The 27,334-nt window shown below is 42.9% G+C and overlaps 7 protein-coding genes across 7 annotated transcripts; 3 read left to right on the top strand and 4 right to left on the bottom strand.

The window, feature by feature from the left end:
- Nucleotides 1-5,957: 5,957 nt before the first annotated feature.
- On the bottom strand, nt 5,958-6,784 carry HD556DRAFT_1310552 (uncharacterized protein; the record flags this gene model as incomplete). The annotated part of the gene is made up of 3 exons (XM_041300427.1): nt 5,958-6,052; nt 6,081-6,678; nt 6,728-6,784. 3 exons carry the CDS (start codon nt 6,782-6,784, stop codon nt 5,958-5,960), a joined length of 750 nt encoding a protein of 249 aa, XP_041157501.1.
- Nucleotides 6,785-7,452: 668 nt separating this feature from the next.
- On the bottom strand, nt 7,453-8,646 carry HD556DRAFT_1310551 (uncharacterized protein; the record flags this gene model as incomplete). Its single annotated transcript, XM_041300426.1, has 5 exons — nt 7,453-7,541; nt 7,593-7,599; nt 7,657-7,709; nt 8,369-8,427; nt 8,471-8,646. The coding sequence occupies 5 exons, from the start codon at nt 8,644-8,646 to the stop codon at nt 7,453-7,455; spliced, it is 384 nt and encodes a 127-aa protein (XP_041157500.1).
- A 2,858-nt stretch (nt 8,647-11,504) lies between these two features.
- Nucleotides 11,505-11,744, bottom strand: HD556DRAFT_1197480 (uncharacterized protein; the record flags this gene model as incomplete). Its single annotated transcript, XM_041296306.1, has 1 exon — nt 11,505-11,744. A coding segment is annotated over one exon (240 nt), but the record flags the coding sequence as incomplete, so codon positions are not given.
- A 1,772-nt stretch (nt 11,745-13,516) lies between these two features.
- On the top strand, nt 13,517-15,518 carry HD556DRAFT_1310550 (uncharacterized protein; the record flags this gene model as incomplete). Its single annotated transcript, XM_041300425.1, has 14 exons — nt 13,517-13,558; nt 13,593-13,633; nt 13,716-13,788; nt 13,840-13,901; nt 14,041-14,101; nt 14,164-14,174; nt 14,230-14,318; nt 14,375-14,464; nt 14,525-14,566; nt 14,622-14,642; nt 14,837-14,937; nt 14,990-15,160; nt 15,210-15,287; nt 15,330-15,518. The coding sequence occupies 14 exons, from the start codon at nt 13,517-13,519 to the stop codon at nt 15,516-15,518; spliced, it is 1,071 nt and encodes a 356-aa protein (XP_041157498.1).
- Nucleotides 15,519-16,709: 1,191 nt separating this feature from the next.
- On the top strand, nt 16,710-19,066 carry HD556DRAFT_1310549 (uncharacterized protein; the record flags this gene model as incomplete). The annotated part of the gene is made up of 10 exons (XM_041300424.1): nt 16,710-16,734; nt 16,829-16,975; nt 17,219-17,325; nt 17,781-17,798; nt 18,068-18,164; nt 18,207-18,400; nt 18,491-18,527; nt 18,550-18,866; nt 18,928-18,978; nt 19,025-19,066. The coding sequence occupies 10 exons, from the start codon at nt 16,710-16,712 to the stop codon at nt 19,064-19,066; spliced, it is 1,035 nt and encodes a 344-aa protein (XP_041157497.1).
- Nucleotides 19,067-24,514: 5,448 nt separating this feature from the next.
- Nucleotides 24,515-26,046, bottom strand: HD556DRAFT_1390902 (uncharacterized protein). Its single transcript, XM_041303548.1, has 4 exons — nt 25,715-26,046; nt 25,510-25,661; nt 25,124-25,454; nt 24,515-25,070 (listed from the first exon to the last, which is right to left on the bottom strand). Exons 1-4 carry the CDS (start codon nt 25,969-25,971, stop codon nt 24,953-24,955), a joined length of 858 nt encoding a protein of 285 aa, XP_041157496.1. The 5' UTR covers nt 25,972-26,046; the 3' UTR covers nt 24,515-24,952.
- On the top strand, nt 26,047-27,045 carry HD556DRAFT_1390899 (uncharacterized protein). Its single transcript, XM_041303547.1, has 4 exons — nt 26,047-26,154; nt 26,207-26,297; nt 26,365-26,534; nt 26,594-27,045. The coding sequence occupies exons 1-4, from the start codon at nt 26,152-26,154 to the stop codon at nt 26,837-26,839; spliced, it is 510 nt and encodes a 169-aa protein (XP_041157495.1). The 5' UTR covers nt 26,047-26,151; the 3' UTR covers nt 26,840-27,045.
- The last annotated feature ends 289 nt before the right edge of the window (nt 27,046-27,334 follow it).

Raw genomic sequence — 27,334 nt, 5'->3', positions numbered from 1 at the left:
AATAAGGATTAGAGTTAACCATGAGACACAACTATTGAATATCCAGTCAAGACTTCAGAGGTGTTGGGATGAGTAAGGAATGGTGCATTAAGAAGAGCTTGATGATAAGTGAGCTTGATGATAACAAGTGGGCTTGATGACAAGTTAACTATAGGAATGGGCAAGGTTTATTTGTTTTTGTTGTCACACTATACACTGGTGTTGGCAACCTTCCTTTTATATAAACACGGACTGTTACCCCTAAGTATGACTGCCAAAGCAAACTTTAATAAATTGTGTGATACACTATCAAGTGCAGGATACATAACAATGGAGTATACAATACAGCATGTAACAGTGCCTATGCACCCAGTCCTCAACTCCATTGTTGCATGATGTTCAAGCCCATCAACATTGTTTCTATCACTGGATTTAATACTGAGTAGATTGATGCTTTTGTAAGTTACATAGGCCAAATACGCCAACATGCTAATCATACTAAAAAACAAGCAAAAAAGAAACATCCTAAGCAGTTGAATACTGGGTGGATGTGGTCTCTTGAACCTCACCTATATTTGACATCATTGGATGAAGCCCAAGTTACAAATTATATGGATGCCTGGGCCATCTTTGTCACCTTCTTAGTGTGACCACCTTGCATGGGGGACCACCCATCTTTCATTTCCATTTAGGGTCAGTGAACTGATCAATGCCCTTAGGTAACACAGCTTCTCGTATCCATTGACAGTAGAATATGTTGGGACTTCAAAGTAGTCTGGTGGATGTATAAACCTGTGAGATATTTGTTCTCTGGCCCAAAAGTCCAGCTATGTGCGTGTCAGTCAGACATAACAGGACTTCCACCGCCACTGGAGTGGTCTAGTCCTATTGCTTGGAGTACTCTGACAGATGGATGAGGCTCCCATCTACATCACACATGTGCAGCACCACAGGTAGAGTTTCTCAAAGAATCTCTAGTGTAGGTGGATATTCAGTGGGTGAGCGTTCTTAGCTTGAGCAGAAATGGGTTCACCACTGTCCTGTCAGAACATACCTCATCTGCCTCCACCTGTTCTTTTTACTGCATGGGATTAGGGTTCACTCATCCTGCAGTAAGAAATTGTCCGCTGGCACCACATCAGTGTCACTGGCCTCTGAGTTTGAGCTGCAAGGTGTGAGTTAGTCAGAGTCTCAAGAAGTCACTGGGTCTCACACTGTTTTAGTGACTTCAAGTCTCATCTATCAAAGTTAGTAGTATGGCCTGCGAGTGAAATACAATATCAGTGGGCTGCAACGTAGTTGGATGAATCTAAGACATGCATACCGTGTTGAAAATTTTTAGAGTTCTTTTCCACATCTGTAATCACAGTTTAGGGTTCGGAATGCAGCTGCATGCATTCCGAACCCTAATGTATGGGTCTGTATTGATTATATATTAGTTCAACAATATAAGTAGGGTCAGATGCTGGTAAGGTGTAATGAAGTCCTTACCACTTGTTCACAGAGTTCGGATTTTCTTTATCTGAACACTCCGCATTTTTGAACTAAAATCATTTAGTTAGGGTGTGTCATGGCAGTGCTATGCAAGCACACTGACATACCTTGCAAAATAATAGGTAGTGTAGACATACTCAATGCAAGGTGCCATTGATGATTTCCCTGACTGTATTCTTCACCTAGACATTCCCTGAAATAAGAATTTGAAGCAATTGAACAGCTTCATAAGAGTAAGACTAAGCAAAGACTAAGCTCAGTGTGGTACTAGAGGTGGGAAAAAAGTGTCATAGACACAGAACCCTACAGTAGTCCTGTCTTTCTTGACCTGCTTGAGCCAACAAAGGATAAATAGGTACCTATATTTATGTCAGTAATGGTAGCATATACGCAGAAACAATCCAGACTCTTACACATCCTCTCCCCAAGACACAGGTCAGCATCTGAAGAGTTGAACGCAGCTAGTGAGGTGGTCAACAACCTAAGTCCAAATGCAGTAAATAAAGACTTACAAAGTCACATGATATGTGACATCAATGAACCAACACTAAATACTATAGGACACCCATACCGCGGCACCCACAAAGTAGTGTCCCAGGCGCTAACTCAAAAAGAAATGCCTCACAGACTCAAACTAATGCTTAAGGGACTTGATACATAGTGAATGAGGTAGCTTTCATTTGTTGGTACTGTCTCCTCATTACTGACTCCCACGATACTGAGAGTCTTTGGGTGTGGGATTTGAACATGGGGAAACAAGTGGGCAGCAGAGCAGTTGAAATCTAACTTGAATCTATGTAACCAGGTTTGAAGAAAAAACAAATAGGATAACAGATATTACTGCAAGTAGAATGAGCATATTGTGGTATACAATCACTCAAATCCCTGGAAGAAATATACATTCCTCATCACCATTCCCATGAGCACGTACATGCTGTCTTCTTAGATAGATGATCTATAGATAAACACCTATAAAACCAAATATCTCCACAGTCAGCGATTCAGACAAATACCAATGACTGATAATGTGGTTGTTCATGGGTGGCTTGCCTATGCTCCTAAGATACAGTCAGTGGAATATGGCTCGCACAAAAGTCAGTGATCAGCAGCCAACAGTCAACAGTCAATCCAACAATATGGATATGAAACACAGCGATGAGAGAAAACAGAACTCAGTCAGTCAGCAATCAACAACAACAACAACAATCACAACAACACAGACAACAACAAAATATCAGGAAACACAGTCACTCTAACAATATAGAGATGACACAAAAACAAACAGATACTCTTCCTAACACTTCACACAGCAACAATGATTCGTACACAAACCTAGTGCAGCAAGTTGTGCGGAGTTACAATGAGAGTCCCCCTCAACACAAAAACAGGTGAAACTACCGTCAGGCCTAGTCAAGCCTTTGTAGCACTCTTAGCCTAATATTGAACCTGCTGCCAAGGAACTCACAATAAGTATTAAACAGACTCAGGAATGGGCGACCTTGGACTTTAATACCAAGTCCTCTTTTCAATAGCTAAAGTCTAACTCGCAAATGACTACCCTCGATCGGTATAACACACAGATGTATGAGGTCAGGTATCACTGTCAACACCTGAAGTCTCTCCACTAGACTATCAGAGTCTTCCGTGGACAAAAAGAGACAACACCAAACTTCTGGGTAAGAATGAGACTGAAACTTTGGTACTTGAGAGAAAGTTGATAGGTTGAGACAACAACAAAACAAGACAGCTACAACAGAAACACGAACACGATAACGATCATGAAGACTGTTAGCAACAACAATCACAAAGCAAACAAATAGCGATCAGAGAGATGGTCAGCACAGACAGTCACCAACACACCACACACACTTGAGACAGAGAGAGAGAAAGAGAAAAAGAAACAGAAACAGAAACATGAGTTTCAGTCATGAATCTCAGACACAATCTCAGAGAAAAACAGAGAGAAAAAAAAACAGACAGACACTCAGAAAAACAGACACGGAGACGGAGACAAATCACAGAGAAATTCACAGACAGAGACACAGACAATGATGACACAAAAAGAAAGAGAGAATCTCAGACAGACAATCAAGAGAAAAACAGACAAATAAAAACTAGTCTTGCTAGTTGTCAGACACAGTGAGCTCAAGGTATGTGCTAGATGCTTAGCACAATGAGCTCGGAAGTGTGGTGCTGGTTGTTGAGCACAGTGAGCTCCAACCTTGAACTGCACTTGCTGGTTGCCGATTCACACTTCACTCACAATTTTATTCTGAGAGCAAAAAAAAGCAAAGGGGAATTGCTTGTTTTATTGGGCAAAAAGCTGGTCCTTATATAGACAAATTTGGTGGCTATACTACTAGTTTCTCATACTTAAAGTTGTAACTTTAGTTTGTTAGTACCAAGTCACATGGTATCTTTGGGTCAAAAGTAAATATTCATAACTCTAGTTGGTATAATGATGAGTCAGCAAGAGCTGTGTATGGCCCATGGGTCAGGTGACCCTTGATGACTCAGCTAGACAAGAGTGAGAAATAATTACATATTGTGTACATATGTTTGTGAAATCTGTGGCTGATGAATTGATTGGTAGCATAATGACATAGGACACGTATTTAGCGATTTGTAAGCTTTCCCACAGGGTAACCTTACGCAAACACATTTTTTACAGTCACCTGATATGTGTGAGAATCTTCTGAGTCATCTTCATGGCTGACTAAGCAAAACTCATTGCAGAATTAAATGTAAAAAAATATTCAGTCCACTCACGTATAAACTTGTAAAAATGAAAAAAGCGAAAAATATTCCCTTAGCCTCAGTCTGACTTCAGATCATAGAGAAAATGATTTCATAGGGTATAGGGCTCATAGGAGAGTATTAGTCATCCATGCACCGAACCAGTTTGGTGCAGGTCAACACCGAGATTTCTTCTTCTGAGTGTAAGTGACCTTTGAGACTAGGATTGTCAGATATGCTAGATTAAAGGACCATGATAGAAGGAATACTTACTGGTAGTCTCATGAGGGCGTTTTGAAGATGTCGCAGTAGTAATAGCTACAACCTTGGATGATGATGCGACTGGGGGCCCATGCGGATGAGTGGCCATGAGGACACGACCTAGAGGGTAGGTAAATATGCAATGTTATGACTGACATGACACAAAAATACCACTGTGAGAAAGGTGGTCAGAGACAATGGGAGGAGGCATCCTTTCTGAAGGGGGAGGACAATGCGGTGGCGAGCTTGGTTCCCATGGAAAATATCGGGTCTGCTGTCAAAGCATTGGATTGAGCGGGAAGTGTTTATTGTGCGATGATGTTAAGAACGTGCACAAGGGGTAGGACTGATTCCAAGGGGCTTGGCTTCAGCTCATGCGCTATGCTCCTTACCCGAGTATGTGCCCTTAACTTCAGAATGAAGTCCGGAGAAAGTCCAGTGGAGTCCAAAGGACTTCCGGAGGAGCATGGGAAACTTCGGATGGACTTTCTGGACGAGTGTGAGAAACTTCTGGATGAGTGCGGGAAATTACAATGGAGTTTCATCCTGAAAGGGATATGTGTAATGGCTACTCAGGACTTGTCCTGAGTAGAAGCAAACAGAGGAAAGGCTGCAAGGACAAAGTCCGAAGCAGAATAGGTCCGGAGAACCACAGGAAAGTTCCGGAAACTTGGAGGAATGGTGGATCAGAGGAGCGGAGCTCCAGCCTAGGGAATGCCTCCCTAGGCCTGAGATGGATATTGACTAAGTTGGAGGACTAGAACTGATATGAGGACTTAGTGTGAGATCTAGTGTGAGGACTAATATGATATTCAGACTGAGGAAGTACAGAGACTTTACAGAGTTTATATACTACAAAGGACATAACGGAAAATCAGTCAGCGCAGTGTGAGGCTATGTGAGGCTATGGACAGAGCACATGGAACACCTAACACTAGTGTGTTGGAACATAATAAAATGAAGATGGAAATGAACAAGGTCCGGGAAATGAGTACAGTCGGTTATAGGTATAACTGGATGACCAGAAACAGGTGATTACCATAAGGGGATGGGCGCTGATTTAAGGTTTGAGTTAGGACATGACAGATAAGTCAGATCCGGAGATGTGGATGTCAGACAGATGTCTGGACATCAGATCCGGGAATTGGACAGATAGAGAAGTTGAAGGTCTGAAGACATGGATAGGGGATCCAGAGGTCCGGATGAGGTGTGGGAACATCGTCGGATGTAGGTCTGGAATACGGGATATGACAGATGAGCATTTGATGTGAATCATGAAATACCTGAATATGAGCCTAGCGCAAGCTCAAGTGCTACACTGTAAATTCTTATCCATTTTAGCCTGCAACTCTTCAATAAGGACTACAGCAGCATCCCACTGTCTGATGTCATCCGGGCTTGCTAGGTATATTGGCTGAATGCTCTCCAGCACGGTGAGCAACACTTCTTCTTATGTTTCTTTATATTCATGCAGTGTATTGTTTCGACTAAGGTGCTTTGCAAGCCCATTGTTCTTGGCAAGTAATTTTTCTATAAGAAATCTTGGTGTCAGCATGGTAGTGTTGCAGAAAGGTCAAGTCCCCTTTGAATGGTGCACTAATGAAACTTACATCTGTCATATACAATCACTCCCCATTTGCCCATCCCGTCCAACTGGCCCATACATTCAGCAATTTGATCGCCAAGGGCATTGTGCTCATTGATGGCTTCATCTGTGAGGGTCTTTAGGTTTGTGAGTTTGCCACGCCTTATCTGGTATGACTTCATTTCTTCCTCAATCAATCCACGGTAATGTTTCATGGCTGATATTCTGTGTTGCCCTGAAGCTACAATGATATCTGAGTGGTTGTTCAATTTCAAGTGAGGAACAGCTTCAGGGTTATTGAACCCCAAAGCAAACACCAAGTTGTTCTCAATGCTACTCTTGTTGATAATGATAGGAATAGCTGAGGAGTCCTTCATGGACACTATTTCTGAAGTTTTAAATGACACAATCAGTTTGCTAGTCTCCAGTTTAACTTCAGGCCTGTTGTTGTATTTCCCAACATCAAGGTGATGAGTTGTTGTTAGCCAATTGATCCATGCTACCCCAAGCTTGCATTTTGCAACCTGCATGTCCAGATGCTGTGTTGCCTTCCCAGTGTCATTCTTTGGGGATTTTGCCTTGATTGGACGGGTGTCCAGGTGTAGATTAGAAGTAAATTCCTCCTGATAAGTCGTGTCAAATCATCATTTTGAAATCTGTGAGCCACTTTACCTTGCCCTCCACTTGCCCCTTTTTTCTTGCCCTGTTTTTGCCTTTCATATTGGACATACTGGGTATGGGTGAAAGTTTTTGATAGCCTTTGTGTGTCCCCACTTCAGCCCTTAGTTTGAACTTCTCACAGTGATTTTGCAAAATAATTCTAGTCTACAACTGCCTCTTCTAAGCTTAAGTATGGACACTTGCAAATGTACCTTCCATTATCAACTATACATGCTTAAATGATCATGCTTTTAGTATGGCCCTTCATGATTTGGGAATCAAAGAAGCACAAGCATGAAAATTACCAATTATCATGGGTGTCAGTGCATGTGTAAACTTGAATGATGTATTGTCTTGGATCTCCACTAGGTTCTGGCCATCACATAAAGTTGTCACACCTCCTCCATCTCACAATGTGCTATAGGATAAATGCAGAAGAGACAGTGAACCATATACTATATATGACATTGGCAGCCGACAAAGCAAACAGTATGGTACTGGACATTATACAGACTTATGTGGTGATGTACAGTATGCACAGAATGTAAATCAAGTATGAACAAGAGTGGTTTGAGTGGATTGGAATGCGTGGACAGGGAGAAATTTTCATCTTTGGGAAGGTCGCGTTGGATTTGAGAGGGGCGGGCAAATTTGAGTTTGACAAGTTCTGAAATAAGGTAGAACTTGAAAGGATGGAAAGCGCACACAACTTATAAATTGCAAGGCAATGTGAGGCATCAGAGTTGTAGCCAGCCCATCATTTTCCCAGACTTCATGTGCACAGGTTTGCCCAGGCAGGGTGTCCTGATAGCTCTATCAGCATCCACTGATCACCATATGAATAGCATGCACAGACGTAATCACAAAGTAAACTTACTGTAAGACTGAGTGTCAATAAAAAGTCAGCTAATATGATGGAAACAGACAAGATATCAACTCACTAGATGTCGTCTTATGACCTCATCCTCTGATATATGAAGCTCAGCATCTGGGCCTGTTAATAAATCAAACTCAAACTAAGGGGTCTGAGCTGGAGGCCATGTGGGACCAGGTTAGTGCATTAGCTAAAACACTTTCAATGAATGGGAGAACTGATTAGATTTATCCAGATGCACCAATGCTGCAAGGCACGCATATGACAATAGAACCTAGGGTTCGGAATGGCAGCCCCTGCATTCCGAACTCTAAACTAGGGTCATTTAAGAGGTAAAGTAAGTGATGGTGAAAAGGGCCAGTTACTTTTGAATACAAGGAATCAGCCAGTCCTACCAATCTGTATGATTAGCATCACCATAATGCAGGATACAAAAAATACCCTATTAAAATACATATATCCAGCTGTCAAAGACACCAATACAATATTCTGGTTAAAGATGGTCAGAACTTGAACTGGAGTATGAGTGTGAAAGCATGGTGGTGTGTGAGAAGCTGAAGAAGTCATTTCCATGTCTAGTGTTAGGCTAGCCAGAGCTCAGGAAGAATCAAACTGTACTCATATATAGTGTCAAGCCTTTGTTGTTGAGCTGCTGCCTAGGTATGGAAGAGACACTTATTTCTCTGGATCAAGCTGTATGAGCCTAGTAAAGAAGTTAAATACAGTTTGAAATGAATAACAAAGACTTGCCTAGAGCTTCACATCAGGCTCTACATCACCTGGAACAGATTCTTTGACAGCTTGTCCATGAGGAGAGTCAGGTACAGTGTTATCTTTTCTGTTTTAAGTTGTCATGTATGTTGATAAATGTATGCACGTACCCTTCAACGTGGTTTAGTAAATTATTTTTCTTCACACAGACCTTGGCACAATTTTTCCAACATTTGTGACCTTGTGGAGCAAGGTAAAGCAATTGAGATCTTGCAATGATTTTGAGATTGATGGAGCCAATGATGATGATACTAAGAATGATGACAGTTTGTGAGGAAATGTACATATTTGGGTCAAACATAAGCACCCTAGGCTATCTATCTACATAGCCTCCTTAATCAATGAATTGAGTTTCATTATGACTCTGAGTTAATTGATGTGGTGCCACTGGAAACATATCACCCTGCCACAAGTAAATGGTGAAATGGTAGGTTTGAACAGTATCACTAGTAGAAAACATACATTATACAATGGCTTTGTGGCCACCTGGATTTGCGTAATGAGACTAAGTCTCTGAAAAAAGAAGGCCCTCTAATGATGCATATGGGGATGTCTTGGGTTGAATCTTCTTTTATACATGAATCTCATACCTGTCATATCCTGTATTCCGGACCTACATCTGACAATATTCCCACGCCTCATCCGGACCTTCGGACGCCCTATCCATGTCTCCAGTCCTCTACCCATCCGGATCCCTGCACCTCTGTACATCCACATCCGCACATCCACATCCAGATCCCTTTACCTCCGTACATCAGACCTCCATACCTCTGCAGCTAGCCTGCATCATTCATCCTTTGTCCTATCGCCCTAATGTCATATCCCGTATATCCACACTTCTCGTCCGAACCTCCAGTCCGGTCCGATCTGATATATGATAAGCTTCCTAATTCATTTCCTGTGCATACAACGTTAACACAGCCTATTCCTCTATTCGGTATTCCTTGTCCTCGGTATCTTGGTTATACTTACTACCGGTATGCTTACTGATCCGTTAACCTATGCTTCATTTCCAACTCGTGCTTGATAACTTTGCTTATGCTTCATACATAGCCTTGGACTCTTGCTTACTGATCTTTCCGTTATTTACTTAGTATATAAACTCTTGTATATGTCCGGTAGTTCCTCAGTCTGAATATCATATTAGTCCTCACACTAGTCTTCACACTAAGTCCTCGTATCAGTTCTAGTCTTCCGACTTAGTCAATATCCATCTTAGGCCTAGGGAGAAATTCCCTAGGCTAGGACTCCGCTTATCCGATACTCCGCTCATCCGCTCATCCGATCCTCCGATCCTCCGAAGTTTCCAGAAGTTCATCCGGATCTTTCCCGCGGTCCTCCAGACCTATTCTGCTTCGGACTTTGTCCTTGCAGCCTTTCCTCTGTTTGCTTCTACTCAGGACGTGTCCTGAGTAGCCATTATACATATCTGTATCAGGACAAAACCTCGTTGTAATTTCCGGAACTTTCCCGCACTCATCTGGAATCTACTTGCACTCGTCCGGAAAGTCCGTCCAAAGTGTCCCGTGCTTCAGATGTCATTCAGACATCTTCGGACTTCCTCCAGACATCATTCTGAAATTAAGGGCACATACTCAGGTAAGGGGCGCAGCGCACGAGCTGAAGCCAAGCCCCTCAGAATCAGTCCTACCCTTTGTGCACGGTCTTAACAATACCTGTGTAATGGAGATCCATATTATAGTCATGATGCCATGTCAGTACAATGGTAAAGAATGGAGCTAGATTGACATACATCCAGTTCTGTAGTATAGGGGCAGCAAAGTGGTGGTACATATCGCCTCTATCCAAAATATTAAATTCTGAAGCATGATGGAAGGGGTGCCCTGCTGCATCTTCACAGAAAACAGAGCCAATATGGTGTCCAGTGCAGACTATAACAAGTCTAGCTATGATGATGTGATCAGGGTGGGTGACGATTTCTATCACTCTGACGCGGCCTATGGTCTTTGTGGAGAAAGATCCAATAAACATGATAAGGGAGTCCAATTAATTCAAACTTCCTTTTGTATATAAGTTGTAAATTAGTGCAAGTGAGCTCTAGAGCAATATTACAGTACACAACCAGCTAAGAATAGAACAAACATGGAGACTGCTCTGATGCTCGATCAGCTGAGGTTACAGCAGCAACCATGCGAAAACAAAGGACCTGAGGTGGAGCACATGCCTATACCAAAGTGGAGCAGAAGAGGGGTTCAGGTGGAGCCTGCACATGGCATCGACATGAATTGGTTCCAAGGTATTAACCGCCCTGTCTTTACAATATGTAGATGTGATATGCTGGTATGAGTGGGAACTGTCTTCATGTTATCAGCATTGTAGGATTCCCTTCAATACTGAACTTGTATTCAACAGGGATCATTGACATCTGTTTTTTTTTTTTTGAGTCTTTGTTTATTGTCCATTGGGGCGAAGCCCTATGATAGACAGTACATGGGGTATATTTACTCTATGTTAATCTAAATTGTCTGTTTCGCGTTGGGGTTCTGTAATCCTGGTCCTGGCTGGCACGAGGACGATAATGCTGTCTTAAGGCATTTTTTGGGGAGACGATGGCTAAGCACTCAACACATTGTGTAGGTTCTACTTCCTTTCTGGGGGGTTGACATCTCTGAAGGTGCTTGTCAGGCGTTTTGTGCGAGCGATGTATTTGAGGACTGTTCTGATGTTGTTCCCATTGTTCAAGAGGTCTTTGAGGTTTTGCGCGCACATTCCGAGTTCTGTCCTCATGTTTGCTCTTAATCTCTTGTATGCCGGGCACGCCAATAAGAAATGGTGGACTGATTCTTCTCTTTCCTCGCAGGCAGGACAGAGTGGGGAGGGCGATCTCACTATTCTGTGAAGGTGCTTGTTCAGCGGAATATGGCCTGTTCGGAGTTGTATGAGCAGGGCAGCGTGCCTTCTTGGGTATTCGTCTACAATTTTCATGAAGTGGTTGGATGGGTAGGTTGGGTCAATTTCCCTGAATTTGTCGCTGCAAGGTGAGCTTCATAGGACGGTTTTTGCTTCTTTGTAGATTGATGCTTTGAACTTTTGTTTTATGGCTGATTTGCTTGCTAGGAGGGTGATTGGCGTGTTGGTTGGCGAGCGGAGTGAGATGGGAAGTGTTTGAGGGTCTGATGTTTCTCCTCCTGCCGCCTTTTTGGCTTGTTCATCTGCTTGTTCATTGCTGGCTATGCCGGTGTGGCCTGCTGCCCAGCGTAGCACCAATCTTCCGTTGTCCTCGGATGGGTAGAGAGTGCAGAGGTTGTCATGAAATTTGTCCATTAGATAGTGGCCCGGTTTCAATTGGAAGGCATTGGTCGCTCTTATCGCCGCTTGATTGTCTACCCCCAGTGCCGTTGATCTTCTCCCTCCTCTCTCCCTCATCTGACATCTGTCTGGCCTATAAACCAGGCAGGGTTGGAATGTTGCAGAAGTCAAGTTGAAGGATTACCATTGTGGGAGGATAGTGCAAAAGAGTTGTACCTGCAACACATCCTCTGGAACTATTTGATAGGTTAGTGCATACTGTGATGTTACAGGTTACTATAATGCACATTCCAAAAGACTGTTGATGAGCTCCAAAAAATAAACCAAAAGTCGTTCCTATTCAGACTTACCAAAAATAAAAGCTCCTGTGTCTTCATAGATTTGTAACAGCCTAAATATATTGCGGTCAATATTGTGTAATGGTCAGTATTGCAATTGTGATAGACAAAGTATTTATAACCACAATGATGTCACCAGTGAAATATTGGGGTTAGGGCCGCTCCCAGGATGCAGTACTATGTTTCTGTGTTGGGCCCAATTCCATGAAGAACATAGTAATGTCTTATAGACATCTAAGCATGTGGTTGTGTCATGCAGGAAAAGAGAGGTAGTGGACAAACCAATAAGTAGCTATATATGTACAGTATTCATTATCTTTCCTTGCTACAGTGCAATAAAATAATGTACCATGGTTTATATTGTGCCCTGGAATTGGGTCATCGTGTTGCAAGGCATTAGGAGGCTGACGAGGAGGGCAACATAGTACGAACAGAACTGTTCATGCTTAGAAACCTTGGCTGGCTGACATGCACTCATGCAGAATTTGGACAGCCTCTTTGCATCAATGCAAAAGGAATCATTACCTCATCGGACTAATTACGCCAAAGATAAACAATGTTGGTGAGTTGTGTAGAATTTAGCTGTAAATACCTACTCATAATGCTACCTGATGATGAAGCAGAATGCTAAATAACATAGACACCTTACTCTGCTATAACTTGCTTCATAACCAGATTAACTTGACGTGGAAAGCTAAGCGTGGAAATAATACAATGGGCAAAATGTACTTCATAAAAACAGTCATCTGGGGAAATAACATATAGGTGGCCAGCAGAAGGGAACAACTTGGTTTCAGGTACAGGTGCTAAGGATCCGTTATTTCTTCTCTCCAGTAGTTCTAGATCAGCATTGGTGGCATGAGATCTATTGTGACGAAGAAATTCCAGGGTGTGGATATGGTGCTCTTTCAACTCCATTATTCTGCCAGTTATGTCAGAGGAGATGGAGAACTTTATTGTAGAAGCGTCATCTGGTAAGGAATGCTATGGGCTAGTGAGTATTCAGTGATATCTAGGTTTCTATATAAACTACTGTTAAATATATATAATGATGAGGACCCCTCTACTAGTGTATGTACAATATGCTGGTCTGCTTGGGTCTGACGGGGTCACTAAGCAGAGTGCCAGTGCATCAGGGAAGTGACATGAATTCTAGACATTATACATTTTAAATAAAAGAAGTTGATAGTAAATTGCAATTGAGCCTTGATCACAAAGTAGCATTAACTACATTATAACTTAGCGGTAACAATATTGAAGGAGAATCAACTTGAATGCACTGATTGTTCAACGCTGAGGATTGTCCACAAATGTATTAGATAAGTGATTGAGACACAGCCTTCTCCTAGTCTGACGTAGCTACAGCTAAGTCACAGTAGTACTACTACTACTAGTCTAAGATCAACTCATCTTGACACTCGTTATTCTGTCATTTTTCCCATATCTGAAAATACTGCCGGTTTTAGTAAGTTGAATGGTTTGCACTCTCAAGCTATAACTGAAGCACCCAAGCAGAAACATGGTTCCCCTTGACCACACTACCACTGCATGGCCAACACAGCTAGGATAGTACACCCCAAATGCAAGACAGTGAGTACCCATCACCACTTACTTTGAATGACAGCTAATCCCACCAGGGTGCTACCACCAGTTCCTAACTTCCTGGTACAGGAAATGCAATTTGATGACTTTAAGTCAATACACTTTTTCATTGGCCATAACAGTCACACTGACCCAACATTAACAGGCAAAATGTATATGGGGAATGGGAGGAGCACATTCACCCATCTGGAGCTACTTATTATTACAATCAGATATGGGTGAGTGGCAATTGGGTGAATGCTAGTACTACCCTCATTTCACTACAACAGAAAACATACATTGGACTGAATCTAAGAGACTGCTCAAAAGTTCAGTTGGAAAACTTTGAGGTGTAGGTGAAGTCAATGAGAGGCGGGGTAAAGAGTGATCCCACCATGATTGCTGAGCTGGCCAGGACTCAGAATGTACCTGGTGACATCTATCTGTACTGCCTGGTAGTGCCAGATGCGCACATCATTGGCTGGCTAAAGCCTTTGGATGGCACTCATCTTTGAAGAAAGTGCAATTTTGCTAGGGAATGGTATCATAAAAGTGTGTTACATTCTAATGTCATGATCTATAGACTAAATTGTTATTCATGACTTGAACTTGAGGCCCAGTTTTGGTGAGTGGTTGTCGCTATTGACATAAAGGACTAATTCAAACAAATCGCTTGACAGGAAGCATGTAGAATTCTTTCCCTACAGTTTTAAGCTGGATCGTTTCCTTGTAAGAAAGCTGCAAGCTGAAATTGATTGGTTTCATGCAGGTACATATATTCTATCAAATTCTGACACTGAATAGAACAATCTAAGTAAAATGCAGATGCACTGACTCTAGAAAATTCCACTTTGGCTACCATATTCTCTAACAGGGATGTGACAGAGAAAATCATCACCAGACTGGCCAGTCTAGGTATGTCTTGCATTGTCCCTTTACAGCATCTTCATGAATAAAGTGCAGATGATCTTACAGGCTCTGATGGAAGTATAACGGAGCCAGGTGTCGCATTATTCTGTGAGTAAATGTTTTGAAAATAAGACTCTATGGATACTTATATCATTACCGCTAGGTAGACTATACCATATGCTACGTATGTTAGCCATTTCTCTCACTAGGTATTATTGCTAATAAGATGATGCAGGTCATCACCAATATCTTAACTATTATGGACAACCTGAAGCCCATCTTTTGCATTCTCATTCAACAGGCATCAGGCCTCTAAAGAGGGAACCTTTTTGCTTCATAGCTACTCTACTATGTTGTGCCTTCCTATCTTGGTTCAAGAACACCTCAACCAAATCTATGTTGACGGCCTTGTCAATTCCCTCAACATCAAGAACTTTGTTGATGACGTCAGCACCCAGATCACAGTGCAGATAACTTTGGTGAGTGATATATTACTAGGGTAGAGAATGAGAACTCATTTACCTGTAGCAGGCAGGGGTTATTATGGCAATCAATGCCAGTTTCCTTGCCATACAAGGTGTAGGCACTGGAAAGGTAGCAGAGTCTATTTTGAAGGGATCCATTATATTTTGTGTGGCCTGCATGTTTTTAGGGATGTTTGCACAACACTTTGGAGAGAAATTGAAAACACTGAGATTTGCGGTTTGTTTGATTTGTGTTTTGCAGCTGTAAATCTGACATTATCACTTAGGCATACTATCTGGATCAGGAAATGATAGTTGTCATTGGGGTGCTCAGCGCACCTAGATTTTTTTATATAATGAGGCAAGTGAACTTTTGCATTACAGTCCCTTACTTTTACTTACAAAAGATGTACTTAGGCATCACATGGTCCAGCATTGGATTTCTTGCCAGTGCCTTTGTAGACTCTGAGCACTCCACAGCCACCCTAGTTACTTGCACTTGCTGCCTCCTCATTGTGATGGACATCCTAGGCCCATTGGCTTGGTGTGGTTTAAGAGCAGGGGTAGTACCATTCTTTCATATTGCTGAAGATTGACATTCTATTATATGTATGTATGTGTATATGTATCCAAAATTTTCCAATACTAGTGAGGTCATTGTTGTCAGGCGCCTGACAATAATGAGCTCATCCCAGGTTTTTCCAGTTATACATGATTTCAGTTATTGGTGCTACTTTGAGGTCTCCTACTAGTAGGGTGCTTACAGCGAAGGAGGCATAATCAATATTAAGGTCAGTGTTCATCATCTGTTGTCAGCACAAAACACCAATCATAGTGCTTGTTAAGAACGTGCTCAAGGGTCGGATCCGAAGGGCTTGGCTTCAGCTCGTGCACTGCACCCCTTACCTGAGTACGTGCCCCTAACTTCCGAAGGCTAGTGGACGATGTCCGAAGGTTGTCGGACGATGTCTGGAGTCCGATGTCCGATGCACAGGAATTCCGGCAGACATTCAGAAACAAGTGATAAGACTAATCCGGACGATGTCCGAACTAGAAAGGAAACAGCAGAGGACTACCAGAGGTAGAGGTGGAGGTGACAAGTCTATAGGAGTCAATCCTAAGACTAGCGGAGGACAACGAGAGGAGAACTCAAGTCGGATGGAGGAGGGAATGAGCAGAGTCTAAGATAATATTCGAACTAAAGAAGTACAAAGATTCTACAGGGTTTATATACTACTGAGGATTTATCGGAGAGTCGGCCAGTGCAGTCCGAAGCTATGTGAGGCTATGGACGGAGCATATAGAAAAGTCAAACACTAGTCTATCAGAAAATAGTAAATGAAGATGGAAATGAGAACTGAGGAAAATAAAGATGGAAATGAAATCAGGTATGGAAAATGATTATAGTCTAACTGGAGAAGGAACGTTCAAAGGGATAAGGCACGGAAGTTAGATGTGGGTCGGATCCAGACGATACATAGAAGTCAGCCGGATCCAGAAATCCGGAAATGATGTGTGTGATAGGTCCGGGTCCGGAATGCGGGATATGACAGTGCTCTACTACTATAAGGGCCAGACAGCACTCGCAACTCTCCCAAATAACTTCAATGAGATGCAAAGGCAGAATCCCTTGTCCAAAGACAAGTTCAAGTTCAATATGGAAGTGACGGTGGCTAAACTTGTGCTCATTGAACATGCTTTAGAATGTATGAATGAACATCAAGGAACCTTACCCTTACTTCATAAAGTGCAGCATTTGCTTTCTTTGACTTCATTTTCAACCCCTCATGAACCACCTTTTGTTGGAGAAAGGTAAGTACATTACATGTTTTCCCTGCCAATTTTAACAACCTTGACTTCCTCAGCATTTGTAACTCCAATGTCTGCTCACACTCTTCCTCTGAAGATTCGTCCTCTGAAGAAGATATTCATACTTCCTTCAATTGCCATATTGTCAGTATGGATGAGATGGGTGATGATGCAGATAAGGAGATGGACCATGTTCATGATAGCTGCACTGAAGATAATGTCAGAGATGTAGACCATGCAAACAGTCCATCAAATAGCCACCAATGCCGGGTAACATCTAAAAAGCATCATCGACTTTTCCAATATCCTTATGCTGTGGTTGCAGATCCTATTCATCAGAGGGTGATGTTGGATGGCAGGAGATGCCTGTGTGATGGGCAAACCCTTGCTGCACCTCAAATATGGCAGGAACAAGTCATGTCCATCTGATCCCACAGCTTCATTACCTCTGATGCTCTCATTGCTGCACTTGCTGCTCCTCATATAGACTCTGTCATCTCTTCTTTGAATGTTCAAATGTGGGTCACTAGCAGCTTATCATATCTCAAAGTACCAGAAGGTGTAGAACTGGGTGGAGGCTCTATGGAAGAGATTGTAGCATACTACTGTTTCATTTCAGTTCAGCCAACTGGCTCCAGCTTGGTTGTGATGATTACCTACATGCAACTGGCGATACAATGTCAAAGATATTGATTTACCTTCATTTTGGGGCATTGACCAATGAATCTTGTAGTATTGTTGCCCCATCTATGACTACTGAACTTTCTAGTATTCACAAAATCTATAATCAGAGGATTGCAAAGCTGAACGATGCACCCTCAGAATGCACTTTTCAATGTTGGTATGAAAATGGGTGCAAGTTCATCATTCTAGCTGCAGGTGGTTCATTCTACCTTCTGGTTATGATTGCGGGTCTTGAGATATGATGTAAAGTTGCAACAATGCGGTTTCAAGTCCTTCATCAAGTAGCTAAGATGTTGAGGCAGCCAGAGATCATCAGCGAGTCTTTTTTTATTTTCTTGCTTCATGCACTAATCGCCTCCTCACAGGTACTCAAGAGTCTAATGGTGAGCTATCCTTTAAACCTCTTGCTCCATATGCTAATCGCATTCTCACAGACATGTGGTTGCTAATAACTGATCATATCATTCCCACCCTCTCTTGGATTAGATCTCACATGCTGATCTCTCTGCAAGATTTATTTTGCTCGTCTTTTCTAACAAGTGTAGGGGTTGGGAAATCAGTGGACTGTACAGACCTGTCACTCACCGATAGAATTTTTGATGCATTCAAACAACAGTATGTTATATAACACTTGAACAATTGTTATGCGCAGCTCACTTTTGCCAGGAACTTTTCTCTTCCTGCTAGAGATATGGGGGCCTGGGCTGTTTGCATCCCAGCCATAATAGAACAGTGGCTTGTCATTGACAGTAAGGGCATTGCTGGTCACTTACCTTCTGCACTACATTCAGTGAATGAATGTCATGTTGGGATCAAGCGCTTTGAGGTGACTGTCATCAAAACCTCTTTTGGCCATTTTCACAGAAACAATATGACTTTCCCTGCGAGGACAGACAGGAGGGAGAATGCAGTATGGACTGAACGAGAGCGAGCGAAAGCAGAGGCAGGGGAAGTAGTTCAGGACCTCCACGACTTAAGTGACAAGGTGTGTGATCTGGAACCTTGCATTGTAGCGGTCCCACTGAGGAGTATTTGAAGTTGAATCAACTCTATATTAATGGTTGCAGAACCAAAGATGTATACCTACGCATACCAATGTGTATTCTTTAAGGGTGAGTTGATCTTTATTCATAGAATTTGAACTAACAAATGGTGATTTCAGCGGTGCCCTTCACCTCCACAATTCAGATGGCAGCCTTATGGCCTTTGTCTGTCCCTTGTTGCCCAAGGCCATTTGCTGTGGCCTCACCAGCAGCTTGTTAGCTTGCTTTGATGGAGAACCGGTTTTGCGAGTGTGCAGCTATCAAAAAGACTCTCAAGATCAAGATGTAGATAAGCTGCCACAAGGGAAGCATGGTGCCGATGTCAGTTTGGAGAAGCTGGCAGAGAAGGTCCTTAGTCGTCCCTTCCAGTGCCTCTACTTCTCTCTCTGGAATAGATACTCTACTACTGTAGGTTCTCAATTGCTTCATGTTCAGTTTTCCATAAAACCTAAAGAGATATTTTTTCCAGGTAGATGAAGCACCCACACATATTCATCCACAGAACATGGCCAGAGTTGATGTTAGTCGCACCAATCATACTCAATGCTTGCTGTATCATTCAAAAGACACTGCTTTGGAGCATCAACAGCTCTATAGCAACATCCTGACTGTGTTCAGTGAACTCTTTGAGTGAATAGAATGTGTGGTATGTGACTTGACTTGTGACACATAACATATATTGACGCCTACCAGATGAAGGACTACTTGCCAGAGGAGTATGAAGTTTTGGCGGAACTCGGCCAAAACCTCCCAGGTGGAGAATGCTCACTGGTGGCTCCTTTTCTCTCCCTGGTCGTCAACCTCAATGTGACCACAGAGGCTCATTGTGACAGGTTTGATAAGGACTTGTGTCTTGTCCTACTGCAGGGTGCAACAAAAAGCTGTTCGTTGTGTGTACACTTGCAGCCAAATTGTGCCTTAACCTTGTGGTTTGTCCTTTGTGATGTGGTGTCAGCATTCATGACAACTTCATCTCTCTCATTGACATCAAAATCTTCCTCTAGTGGGCTATCATCGTTGATCTCATCCACAGCTATATCTCTGGTATCGGAGCTACTTGGGTTGGAAACACGAGTATGCTCAAGATGTTCTCTGAGTTGGAAGTGTGCCTGTCCATGTTTGGTGTATGCTGCCTCGACAGCATAATGAGCCTGATCGCTGCATATCTTCTTTGCGGGGACAGTGGGATTGTCACACCCAATGATGGTGCATATACCATCAAGAGAGCTATGAGTGAGACAAAAACGGTCATGGTTGTTAGCAAGCAGATTATGGCAGTTATGGACACTGCAGCATGGGTGCCTGATAGTGACACCATCTATGACAATAACAGACAGCTTGCTATCTGCCTTCCCATCATTGTCCTCATTATAGAAAGAAATGCATTTAGTGCAGTAGTGATGCAGCTCTTCCTGGCCATAATACTGAATTCTATGGTTCCTCACTTGAATGGCTGCAGTGAAGCGGTCTCAGTGCAAACCTGAATGTTGGACAGCAAGAGTCTCCCCACAGCACAGAAGATCTTCAAGGAGTGAGAGTTGAACAATACCACTCCAGACATGGTCACCAGAAAGAGAGAAACTGTAAGAAAAGTCATCCGGAGGGACAGCTTGATGAGAAAGTGCCAAGTTATACAGACAAGCTCAATTTGACATTGATGACCTAAAATCGCACAATATCAGCACCAGTTGGTGGCAGTGACATTGTGTCATATCCCATATTCCGGACCTACATCCGACAATATTCCCACGCCTCATCCGGACCTTCGGACACCCTATCCATGTCTCCAGTCCTCTATCCATCCGGATCCCTGCACCCCTGCACATCCACATCCACATCCCTTTACCTCCATACCTCAGCTAGCCTGCATCAGTCATCCTTTGTCCCATCACCCTAATGTCATATCCCATATATCCACATGTCTCATCCGGACGTCCGGTCCGGTCCAATCCGATCCGATCCGATCCGATATACGATAAGCTTCCTAATTCATTCCTGTGCATATAACGTTAACACAGCCTATTCCTCTATTCGGTATTCCTTGTCCTCGGTATCTTGGTTATACTTACTACTGGTATGCTTACTGATCCGTTAACCTATGCTCCATTTCCGACTCACGCTTGATAACTTTGCTTATGCTTCATACATAGCCTCGGATGCTTGCTTACTGATCTTTCCATTATTTCCTTAGTATATAAACTCTTGTATATGTCCTGTAGTTCCTTAGTCTGAATATCATATTAGTCCTCGCACTAGATCTCACTCTAAGTCCTCACATCAGTTCTAGTCTATTGACTTAGTCAATATCCATCTCGGGCCTAGGGAAAAATTCCCTAGGCCAGAGCTCCGCTTATCCAATCCCCGCTCATCCGCTCATCCGATCCTCCAAAGTTTCCGGACGTTCATCCGAAACTTTCCCGTGGTCCTCCGGACCTATTCTGCTTCAGACTTTGTCCTTGCAGCCTTTCCTCTGTTTGCTTCTACTTAGGACTTGTCCTAAGTAGCCATTACACATATCCGTATCAGGACGAAACCTCATCATAATTTCCGGAAGTTCCTCCGGAACTTTCCCGCACTTCGGACGTCCTTCAGACATCATTCTGAAATTAAGGGCACATACTTGGGTAAGGGGCGCAGCGCACGAGCTGAAGCCAAGCCCCTCGGAATCAGTCCTACCCTTTGTGCATGGTCTTAACACATTGCGACACCTACCAAGACACAACATTCATAGTCCTGCACATGCAGATAACTGCTGTTTCAACAAACTGATTTCCACCCACATGAATAATGTCTGGAACACCTTTGTAGTAGGTCCTCTGGCATGAATTCTTTGGTGTTTTGTAGTCAACATAGTAATTGGGATGAAATGTGACATTACATTCTGTGTGTAGCATCCAATTAGTGTGAATGGCAGTCAATGAAACTGTAGCATGCTGTAGGAATACAACACAGAGTGGGGCTATACAAAGATGGCTCCAAACTGATATCTTTATGTTGTGGTCTTGCACTGCCTAGTCTGCTATACTTGGTGAGACAAGTGCATTCAACCCAGGGGTCTGCAGTCTGGGAATAGTTTTGGGGGTCAGTGAGTGATGTGGGGTCAATAGTCTGAGCACGAGAAACAATGTCCGAAGGCATAATTACGATGTCCAATGCAAAAGTGTCAGGTCCAATGTTTTCGGGGTTTTGGGTTATCAGGTTCAGGTTTGGGTTATCGGAAACTAATAGTGACACAATAGCGAGCATCGGCAAAGCGAGTGGTATGCGCAATAATAACAATGACGGATATGGGCAATGAAGGAACGATGATATTCACAATGTCAACTAAGAACTACGAAATATCAGGTTTGACCCCTAAGTGTCGGAGAATGACTCTCCTCTACTTGGATGATGATGATGCTATGGGGAGTCCAATATTTATGTAGATATGTAGAAATCTGGAACCCTATAGGCGAAAGTAGTAGTGCAATGTTTTCGGACCCAATGTCCTATGTAATAAGACATGAGGCACTGTGGACATGTAATAATGTGGTCTACAATGTTAGTGATGGGAAAACAAGTAACTATGCACCTAGTGGGGCTAGCGCAATGAGACAGGACATAGTAGGTAGGACAAGTGCGCACAATATCCAATAGGCCGATGTGAAACCCGATGCAAAGTCCAATAGTCCAATGTCCAATGTGCAAAGTCCGATGTGCAAAGTCCGATGTACAATGTCCAATGTCCAATGTTTTCAGGTTTGGTGCATATTGAGTCAGATATGATAGGGAATGATTCAGGCAATGATTAGCATTTCATTGAACATGCATCAGAAAACAGACCTCTACGAGGCCACAGAGATGTCAGTCTCTACAATGCACCTTCACATTTGAGGTCAACTGTGTACGTGGCAATGGGGCCATTGTTAAGGGTGTACAGAACAGCAGGGCGCTGCATAGCCTTCATTAATTTTTTCTTGTTCACACAGTTAAGTGTGCTGCAAACTTGTTGTGGAGGGTAAAGAGCACAATGTGCTGGATCAAATAGTACATATAGCTGATGATCCAGAGGTAGTTACTAGTATATGACAGATAGGCTTGCTGATTCCATAGATGCGATTTTCAGAAAAGATCTTGGACAAATAACCTAAACCAAAGGTGCCCTCATACCAGATAATGTTCTTGAGTACTGTCCATTATGCTGGTACATCACTAGCAGGAATATGACAACTTGCTGATAAGAATGCAAGGAGGCTGGTTGCCACTTCAGGAGAGGATTTGAAAATAAAAATAAAAATAAATAAAGATAATCAGCACTCTGTGCCACTTACTGGTAACAAATTTCTGTTTTTATGTTTTTAAACATGTCTCTTAGGTTAATAAAACATATTGGAACACATAAGTTTGGATCAGGCAGTGAATTAAGAAAAATAACTGATTTTAAGGCCACTCATTTTTGAAAAGATGTGAAAAGTCCAAAAAAGGCAGATTAAGTAAGTTGACATTTTCCTGATGCATTTTAGGGTGCATATATGCCAGAAATCCAGCAGTTCCAGACCTTGCATGAAAAGTATAGGGCCTCAGAGCTGCAGATTGTGAAGTTTACAGCAGAACGTGACACCATCTTCGTCTGCTCCGAGTCTTGTAGCACTGACTAACTCTTATTTGCTCTATTTTCAGAAATACAAAGAGGAAGCCAAGAATTTGGAATATTGTGTTTACTTGGTTGTCTATGATACTAATCAATTTTTTGCAGGTGTCCAACGACACGTGGAATAAGAATGTCAATGAGAGCCAAATCTACTAGCCTGTCACGGTCGTTGGTATCAGCCATCCCAATACTTCTTGTGCTTCCTTACTAATGTGTCTCCATTTTGCTACCAGTGTCTGCCACACCTTCATTGCTGTGTTACCTGCTTCCTATTTTTGATCTCCTCCACTGTCTGCTCTTGACATGTTCATGTTTTCAATGCGCTCTGCTGTCTACTTCCTTTCTGCTCGGCTCTAGATGTTTGTAATGTGCTCTGTGATCTATATCCTTTCTGCTCAGCTCTCAATGTGTTTTCAAGGTATACCCTGCCTGTTCTACATCAGTTTCCCTGTATTTCCAGCTGTTTTCATATACCAATTGTATTCCGCATAATACCTACCAAGCAATCAAAGCATATCTGATACTTTTTGAGCACATTCTGGGAGGACAGTGCGAGTGTGTGTGGATATGCCAAGATGTGCGCAATGTAAAAGAAGCACAAAAGTAGGGCACTGCCCCGTCTTATAGAAAATATGCTGTCAGTCCAGATATCAGGCAAAATGCACGAGTATGTGCTTTGTCTCTCAAAGGCGCATATCAACATATTTAACCCTATTCGGACACAGTCAATTCTCACTGGGGCTGATGACTTGTTCTCCATGATAGATAGGATTTGATGACTACCAGCAGCGAGGTAGTACTAGAACTACCAATACAAGTTGCACTTAACTTTGCATACCAATATTATTAAAATTATTTATTATCATTTGCAGGGTGGAAGTGATTGGTCGCATAGCGAGATGCCAGATGCCAGACTCGGAGAGGAATATATTCAAGATAAGAGACATTGATGTATGATGTCATGTGGCAAGCTTGATTATATAACACACCCAACACATACAAAATTATTAGTTATTTATCATTGTTTGCGGGGCGAAAGGGCGAAAAAGTGAATCCTGAGACGTCCTCGTTTCAAGTCCGGTACCAAAATACAAGTCTGTACAAAATAAGTACTAGTATCAGTTCAGTGCAGTGGCGACCTTGGTGCTTTTCTTGATGATTATGGATCTATGGTTCCCTTCATTGGTGTGTGTTACATCTTTGTTTTGTTGACTAGTATGGACATGCGATCCACTTCATTGGCTTGTGGTGCACCTTTCATTCACAGACTAGCTCACGTATTAAATGGTACATCTAGGGTAGGACAACTTGACTAGTTGATTTGCAAACTTGTATTTCCTTCGGAAAGTCAAATATTCCGAAGTAAAACCCCCACCATATTTATGTAGATTGTTGTGAATGTCAGCAATATATAGTTAAATATGACATTTTAATATGTTCACCGGTTCACTGATGATTGATACTGCCATTACTCCTCGAGCTCCTCGTTGGGACTAGTACAAGGACCATACTTGCGTATGCACTCAAAGTCTTCCTAATTCAACAGAACCTCCGGATAAATGCTGTAGATTTCAAGGGGATGGCGCACGACACCGAGTAAGATGATATTGTTGGGAATGTCACATTGATCCCAATGGTGCTTTGGTGCTAAATTATCCGGGGTTCCCTTCCATCCTTGAGAGCTCAAAGTAAACCTCTTATAAGCAATGAACGAATAACATGAACTCGAACGGGCTCCTAGTTTGCATGGCGAAACGGCCGATGTTCTTCATATCACTGGCGACGACCCTGGGGGCGCATCGTTTATGTACTAAGATCATAGCAGGCGCTTCTAGAGGTCAAGGGAACATCAGATAACCCGAACTTATTTGTCACGTTTTTTGCGGGAGCTCTTCCCTGATTGTGTAGTAGAGTGTTCTTCAGAAAAGGGATCAGACTGTATCGATCCCTGAAGGGAGAGCATTTCGTTCGCCACAGTTTTTCTGTCATAAAAGTTCATCAATCTTCCTTTCATTGAAAATGACTGTCCACTCACCCAATGACTGTAAACTCTAGATACCCATCTGTGCCGCCAAGTTTCGTCCCCGTCAAACGGTGTACCCACTGTCCGCTCGCTTCCGGTACCGCTTCGTCTTCCGTCTTCTCAGCATCCATCTTCTCAGCATCACTATCCTTCATTCCTGCATCCCCTTCTTTATCGACAGGTGACCCTACAGCACCTTCTCCATACTCGGGATCATTTTCTGCAGGACCATATTCGAATTCCCAAACATCTTGCGGAATGTGATGTCGTGGTATGGAAACGTTAAACGTACGGTGGAGGAGAAGCGAAACATGATCGGGAGAGTACATAATAATTTTGCCAACTATTGAAGAGCATGTTATTCGATTCAAACGATACAAGGCAAACGAAGCACGTACTAAGTTTCATGGCTATACTTGGGCTCCAGACCGTAGCATCGAAAGTAACGTTACAGATCGCGAAAGGACAGTCGGCATTTATGCTCGCTGTTGGACTTAGGAAATGTAAATTTGAATGAGCCAAGAGAACACCACACAAGGACGGGATATATCTTCACATCTCAGTTCAGTATCACAAAGTTATCTAGAAGAGGTACCATCGCACCGCATAATCATGCTATCTAACATTTCCTCCACTCCCGTGCGTAGATTACTGGCGAATACAGGAGGTACAGAGAGTGTTATGGTTGCTTTTGTCACCCGGAATTCACTTGTCGAAGGTTCGGTGGGGAGCTTCCCGGTGTCCTGTTTCAATTTCTCTTTCTTCTTCTTCCTGGGTGCATCATGGTCTGCGTCGGATGCACGATGCTTCCGTTTCTTGTGACCTGAGGCAGGTAATGAGAGGCCTAGGGATGTGGTCATCGTGACATGCTATGAGACATTGAGATTCAGTCCAAGCAGAAATTTTGGACGGCGTCGATCATGTGACACTGGCGGTAGCCGACTCGGAAATTTCGTTTATTGAATCCCACTAACGTCCGACGCTCACCCTTATATATGTTCCATTTCTAGTTTCCTTTTAGTAATTTTGAAGGGGTTGTGATGGTGAGTCATAGTTGCTCTCAGGTTGCGTCTGTGGTCTGACGGGTACCTGTAGTCGGCCCCAAAAATCATCATACAAATTCTCGTCACAGGTGCACAAATTTTCGGAAAGGCACTATTTGAAGCAGGAAAACAGGCTGCCAAAAGTGCTTAATTTGGCATTTTTATCTTTGATGATACCAGTGTTCACATTTTTCGTTTCGTCAATTGCAGATGCAAGGCACACCCCGCAAGGCGCAATAGGATCAGATATTGCGGGCGTTCGAAATGCTACCTCTGGCTCCTTGACAGATAAACTCACACGAGATCACCGTATGACGCTGGACGAGGCCCATCTCATTCTGAATATAAAGCAAGGAGAAACCCTCGAGAATGTGTTGAAGGTGAATTTATATTGCTTTGTCGACTTTTTGACTGCATCTAATATTGACCGCCATGACAGAATTATGAACATTTATTCAAAGTGAATGGTCCCCGGCCAGCTCCAGACCTACCGACAACTGGCGCAAAAGCAGGAAAACAGCCTGCTCCGCCTACGCACTCTCATTACATCCAGTCAAAAGTTGTGCGTGCCCGGGAGCGTATTGAGGCAGAGATGCGAGTTATAGAGGAAGCAGATTCAATGCCTCCACCTCCTGGAGCTGCTCCTCCGGGTTCACCACAAGGGAACGCGGGAGGCTCGAGTTGACCTTTTCTGTGATTGCTTATATCCACTTTCAATATGTTTCACTGATTTTAGATAAACCCAGAGCACATCCCCATTCACTCGTCACTTAGCACATATAATGTACACACAAATATTACTACCAGATATCTCGTCTCGACCTTGAACTGGCTCGTGAGGCAATGAGTAACACGCTCCATCCAGCCACATACCTTCATGCCTGAGTATGCAATCGTAATATTTCGCTTTCAGAATGCAAATACAGTAGTTCGAGAACTGATTCAGTGCCCAGGGATTCATTGTTCACATCTTGCAGATGCGTTAGTCAAACAATTGAGCTACCAAACTAAACAGTATCATTTTTGCAGGCTTCTTCGACAAGCAATCCAATATCGTAGCCTTCATGAGACGCCCCTCGCGTTTCATCGGAAGCTTTCCTGAGTACTTCAACACTTCAGTACTTATGACAGAGCTTCGTCCCTCGTCCCTTGGCACCGACCTGTAATTAAGACGACGTGT

Source organism: Suillus plorans (genome assembly GCF_016647745.1).
Source record: "Suillus plorans strain S12 chromosome Unknown HD556scaffold_49, whole genome shotgun sequence".
Lineage (NCBI taxonomy): Eukaryota > Fungi > Basidiomycota > Agaricomycetes > Boletales > Suillaceae > Suillus > Suillus plorans.
The sequence above is the reverse complement of the archived record's forward strand: the minus strand, read 5'-3'. Positions and strand labels throughout refer to the sequence as shown.

Coding starts and splice junctions, on each gene's coding strand:
- HD556DRAFT_1390899 (XM_041303547.1), top strand. Junction 26,298..26,364: donor AGGAAAACAGGCTGCCAAAA/GTGCTTAATTTG, acceptor CGTCAATTGCAG/ATGCAAGGCACACCCCGCAA. Junction 26,535..26,593: donor CCCTCGAGAATGTGTTGAAG/GTGAATTTATAT, acceptor CCGCCATGACAG/AATTATGAACATTTATTCAA.
- HD556DRAFT_1390902 (XM_041303548.1), bottom strand. CDS start 25,971: ATGACCACATCCCTAGGCCTCTCATTACCTGCCTCAGGTCACAAGAAA. Junction 25,662..25,714: donor TTAGATAGCATGATTATGCG/GTGCGATGGTAC, acceptor TGAGATGTGAAG/ATATATCCCGTCCTTGTGTG. Junction 25,455..25,509: donor AAGTATAGCCATGAAACTTA/GTACGTGCTTCG, acceptor GCTCTTCAATAG/TTGGCAAAATTATTATGTAC.